Raw genomic sequence first — 5275 nt, 5'->3', positions numbered from 1 at the left:
CATACACACACACACACACACACACACACACACACACACACACACACACACACACACACACACACACACACACACACACACAGAAATGTCTCTCTACTTCTCTGGTGTTTCACACACCTTCAGATGTCTGCCACTCTTGACCTTGGCCCTGAGACAAACACATTTCCTTTTGAATGTTTGTTTAACAAGAATCAGTTGTGTATTTTGTTCTCTGTTCAGATTAAAGAAGTAAGATTTAGTGCAGTTTTGGAGAAAAGTGTAAAAGTTATTTAACAGTCAATGTTTTATTGTGACCATGCAATTGAATTTTCATTAAAGAAAAGTTACAAGAAAAACGTTTGTGTATGCTGTTAATTACGGTTCTTAGAAAAAAACTGAAAATCTGATTCGGATGGACAAACTTTTGGAAAAAATTTAATGAATAAATAAAGGGTAACCAGACAAAAAAACCCACTCATATTAAGTAATATGGAGACCTGGGAAACCTGTGCAAGAGTTATCCATCAGGTTTGGGAGTGCAATAATGACACTACTTGATTTTTAAATTTGAGTTTTAATTTGAATTAAACTGACATTTTCTTACTGACTAGTGATACATTAAGTTGATATATTAAGCAGAGCCTGGGAAACACACAGAATAAAGTTCTTCTTAAAATAAATCTTTTAGTGGCACTTAACTCTGATGGTGCTTGAAATTCAAAGTGTCAGTGAGGCACACAACTCACAGTGATACTGTGAACTGAGGGGCTCAGTAATTATCCCACTTTGAGAGTTAGAATTACGACCTTCAAGCTGTATTTTTGGGTGTCAGTACAATTAGGTGGCACAGTCTAATAAGACGAAGTGGAGTCTTACTGTCTGATGTGTTTTTCTGATCCGTATCACAATTCTTAAATGTATTTCGATGATGAAGATCAGAGTGATGTCATCTCTGATGCCATAATCAGTTGGTGTAATGCAGCTTTAATCCTTTTAATCATGTTTCAAGCAGATGTGGTATGAGAGGGAGCAGAACACACAGCAAAGAGTGAGAGCTGGACAAATGCCCTGCAATGGACTAAAATCACACTGCAGTGTGTATGTGTATGTGTATGTGTGTGTGTGTGTGTGTGTGTGTGTGGCAGAAGGATGGATGATAAATGCCTGCCAGTATGGACATGTGTATGTCTGTCAGTTTAACCTCTTTGTGGACACATTTATCAAACTGTGAGTGTATGCGTTTGTAAGCCTGTGTGTGCTCGCTAACACGTGCGTGTGTAAGCGTGTGTGTGCTTCTGTGCCCGGTGTTAACACAAATTTATAGTCGTGTGGCTATTTGTGTGGACTGATGTGAATAAAGCCCTTAGTGGATGTGTGTTTGTGTCAAGTTAAACAGGTTTGTGGTGTGTGCGTGTGTGTGCATGTGTGTATGTATGCGAGTATGCGTGTTTGATGGGGCCATCAGCTGATCAGGGAGACGGATGGTGTCGGACCAGGCGCTGATAATCCAATCAGGAGCCTGCAGCGACGTGATAGGCCGAGAAGCAGGAAGTATGATCTGATTAAAGGGACATTATGGCCATGTGGAGAGCGCCCAATGCCTGGGGGTTGACAGGTGTGCACACACACTCACAAATGCACGCACACGCACGCACACGCACACGCACACACACACACACACACACACACACACACAATAAACCTGCCTGCCTAGACACTGATATGAGCCCACAGCGCACATAAACACAGACATGATTGCAACTAAGAATTATTGGAAACATCAGTACGCTTTAGAAACACTGACATCAACACGTGTGTGTGAGTGTGTGTGTAGCGACCTGTGCTCATTTGCAATGTCATTCCAAGCAAAGAAAGAAATTGGAAAGGCAGAAAAGAAAAAAAGAATCAAATGGGAATAACATGGCACATCTTTTCTCAATAAAAAAAAGGCAATTAAATAACAACAATTATGCATGTTTTGACGAACACAGACACACACGACAACAAAGGGCAACAAAGTAGATTACAAGATAGACAGATGCACCATTCTTGACAAAAGAAGCTATGTTTCCATCAACCATCAAGCAAATCTGAAAACTTTGGAACATCATGTAAGGTGTTTGTTGTTCAAATGTTCACCCAGCAACAAACAGGCAGTTAAGTTGCATTACCTCAGTTGGACAGACAAGAGTAAACAATGGATACTTCAATACTCTTGTAAAAAACACCCACACACAAAAAACAAACAAACAAACAGAAAAGGTCAGGTCAGATCGGTGTGTGTTACCTTCTTGGTGAGGTTGTGGTCCTGGTCGTGGGGCATGCGGGTGGAGACGTGGTAGATGACCTCGGTGGTGGAGGTGGCATAGTAAGGCGTAGTCTGGCCTGTGCTGCGATTCCTTTGCAGACCTCCCATGAAACCACAGTGAGTGGTGAGGTCAACCTACGGGACAAACACACGCACCATGACATACAGGATACATTAAAAACTGCCTTTACTGCCTTAAAGCCTAGAATGAAAAAAATCTAATCAGATGATCTTCAGCCTTCTCTGAACTCTTTAACCACTAAATAAAGACAAAATTTTGGCATACTATAAAGAAAAAATGTGGTTTTACTATTCAGTTAAAACTGCTTTGAGGAACATTTGAGTGTGTTTCTTCAATTCATAGGATTTTTTTGCCAGCTACTTGTGTCAGGAGAACTCCTTTGCACAAAGCACTTTATGTTAACACACAAAAATTATCACCATGCATTGTATTTCAAGCTGGTTCAGCATATCAATTTTCTCAATTTTTAGCCTGCTGAAACGTCAAGACACATAATGTAGTTTCTTTTTAATCACTGGACCTAAAAATATGTTTTCTTAGCATTGCAATCTTACAGCAGTTAACCAACATATGAGGAAGACAAACAATGTGTGAGCATTTATGTGAATACATGCGTTCTTAAAGTGGGGTAGAGCACGCACATCCAAAATATTACAGGTGCAGGACCAACAAGCAAACAGACTTTTTTTTTTTTTTTTTTTTTTTAAAAAGGGGGTTAAGTCTGCACACTGTTGTAGCTCCTCAAATGTTTATTATATAAGATCAACGTTTCAATCACATGGATCTTCGTCAGGATGGATCTGAAGAAGATCCATGTGATCGAAACGTTGATCTTATATAATAAACATTTGAGGAGCTACAACAGTGTGCGGACTTCACCCCTTTTTTTTTTTAATAAATGTGTTCTTACCTCCCAACCTAGTCCAGAGACAAAGTCCTCATAAGCCTGGCTGCCCGCTGTGTTGGTTAATATGGAGTGTTTGTCCTCTTGGCCCTCAGCCACATAAAATACTGCTATTTTATGTGTCTCACGGCTAGAAGAGAATGGAGGAAACCAAATATGACCAACACGACAACTACTGAAAACAGATGACATTTATTTAAGCAATTTCTACAAGGTTAATACTTTATCCAAGTACTTTCCCCTTAAATCTTCAGTTTGTTTCCCTCAAAGAAGGTAATGAGGGGGAGTGATATAATAATTCACAGTGGAATGGGATGCCACTCATATTTCGTGCACATAATCAGAAGCCGACAGTGGAATAGACTATTAGCAAAACCTGTCTAATAGCGTGTACATGGGCAGGTGATTTTCTCCTTTAATACTTCTTTCTTGGGTTTTTAAAAGCAGATTACACTCACTTTAACACCCCACCCTGTACACACGCAAAAATATGAAACACACTGTTTGATTTCCATCTGGGTTGAATAGTCAGTAAAACAGAAACTGGATGATTAATATTGTTAACAGGTTTATTGGGTTAACAGATTTATTGGGATATTTCTGAGAACATTTCAAACAGACAACACTACATCTGCTAAAACCCAGAGCGACAACAGCGACAGTGTCGGTATGTACCTAATTAGAGAAATGAGCTTGAATTGTAACAAAAAAAAAAAAAAAAAACCCAGCACATTTGGTCTTTGCAAAAAATGGATATATGTGTTTATTTGCGTATGGAGCAGGGAAGTGAGAACCAATCACTACGATGCATGTGGAGACTCATTTCAATGTCAAGTGTGAACTTGTGATGCGATCACCCAAAACGCATCTATACCAAGTGTAAACAGGGTCTAGGTTTCACACAAAATCAGACTGTGGTCAGCTAAGGGTTGAGGGCAAAGGGATGAATGGCATGTAGCATAACTGCACTTAATATACTGAATATTTACACTATACTTAATCTCAGAACCCTATAGTATACATGGTAATCTGTAACTGCATTTAAATCAATACATAAAGAACATTTAGTGTCAAAACTCTTTAGGACAAAGAGACAGACAGAGGGAATAAAAGAAAAAAACGTAGAGAGGATTCAAACTAGTAACTAACTGAAACTTGAATGAAAAGACCAAAATAAGAGGGAGCTGTTACTGCAGTAAACACCACTTTTTATATTTGCTCACCACTGCCGTGAGTCCAGGTTCTTCAGCTCTCTCAGCAACTTCTCATTCTTCCTCAACAAATGAAAGTTACTCCTGTAAGACACAGATACATGCACAGGTTAGGGATGATTATCTGAAGCAAGGGTCAAACCTGCCTCTCTACCTTTATCTGGCTACCACCAGCATCTCCTTTAATTGGCTGGTTGCTTGTTTTTGTCACAGTTTCCGAACACAAAAACAATGAATCCCGTGCCAACCAGAGCATGGGAGCGGAGCGGAGTGGAGCAGGGAGCGGGAGGATTTTGTGTTGAGTGAGGAGCAGCTATTTTTTTTTAAAAGGTGGAGCGGAGCCTTATCTCTCGCTCCAATTTCGCTCCGGTCGCTCATGCCCCATCCAGAATGCATCTTTGCACCTGCGCACACCCACACTATTTTCTTTCAAAATTATGGAGTTTACTGTGTACTTCAGAAAAGAAACTGAGAAGAGAAGCAGCGGTACCTTGGAGAACGGTCCCTAACTGCAGGGAGAGGCGAGAGGGCTTCGGAGGTCGGCTGCTTAACCTGGTCCGTCTCCTCTACACTTTGACTTATTTCCACCCTGCCAGTGGTACTGTGTAGAACGGTCCCTAACTGCGGAGAGAGGGCTTCCCCGGAGAATTTACCAAGCTCATGTTTTATTGGTGCCGTAGCATTGTTCCGACCTCTCATTGTTCCGACCTCTCATTGTTCCGACCTCTCATTAGTCAGACGTCCCGTTGTTCCGATATGTGATTATTACTGTATTTGTGTACCATAGAGGATCAGCAACGCAACAAAAGTAGGCTACTGGTCGAGATACAAGTGTCATAGAGAGGAGAGAA

The 5275-nt window shown here is 40.6% G+C and overlaps 1 protein-coding gene across 4 annotated transcripts in view; it reads right to left on the bottom strand.

The window, feature by feature from the left end:
• ralgapa1 (Ral GTPase activating protein catalytic subunit alpha 1) overlaps window positions 1-5275 on the bottom strand; it is a 78451-nt gene that overhangs the window by 32168 nt on the left and 41008 nt on the right. For all 4 annotated transcript variants that reach the window (XM_050062538.1, XM_050062542.1, XM_050062539.1 and 1 more), the window contains exons 39-41: window positions 4437-4508; window positions 3220-3343; window positions 2267-2422 (exon numbers count right to left, since the gene is read on the bottom strand). In XM_050062538.1, the coding sequence (XP_049918495.1) occupies window positions 2267-2422; window positions 3220-3343; window positions 4437-4508 (352 nt within the window). The remainder of the gene's footprint in view (window positions 1-2266; window positions 2423-3219; window positions 3344-4436; window positions 4509-5275) is intronic.

This window comes from Epinephelus moara, chromosome 14, assembly GCF_006386435.1.
Source record: "Epinephelus moara isolate mb chromosome 14, YSFRI_EMoa_1.0, whole genome shotgun sequence".
In the NCBI taxonomy this organism is placed as follows: Eukaryota; Metazoa; Chordata; class Actinopteri; order Perciformes; family Serranidae; genus Epinephelus; species Epinephelus moara.
Note: the sequence above shows the minus strand (reverse complement) of the source record. Positions and strands in the feature narration are given on the sequence as shown.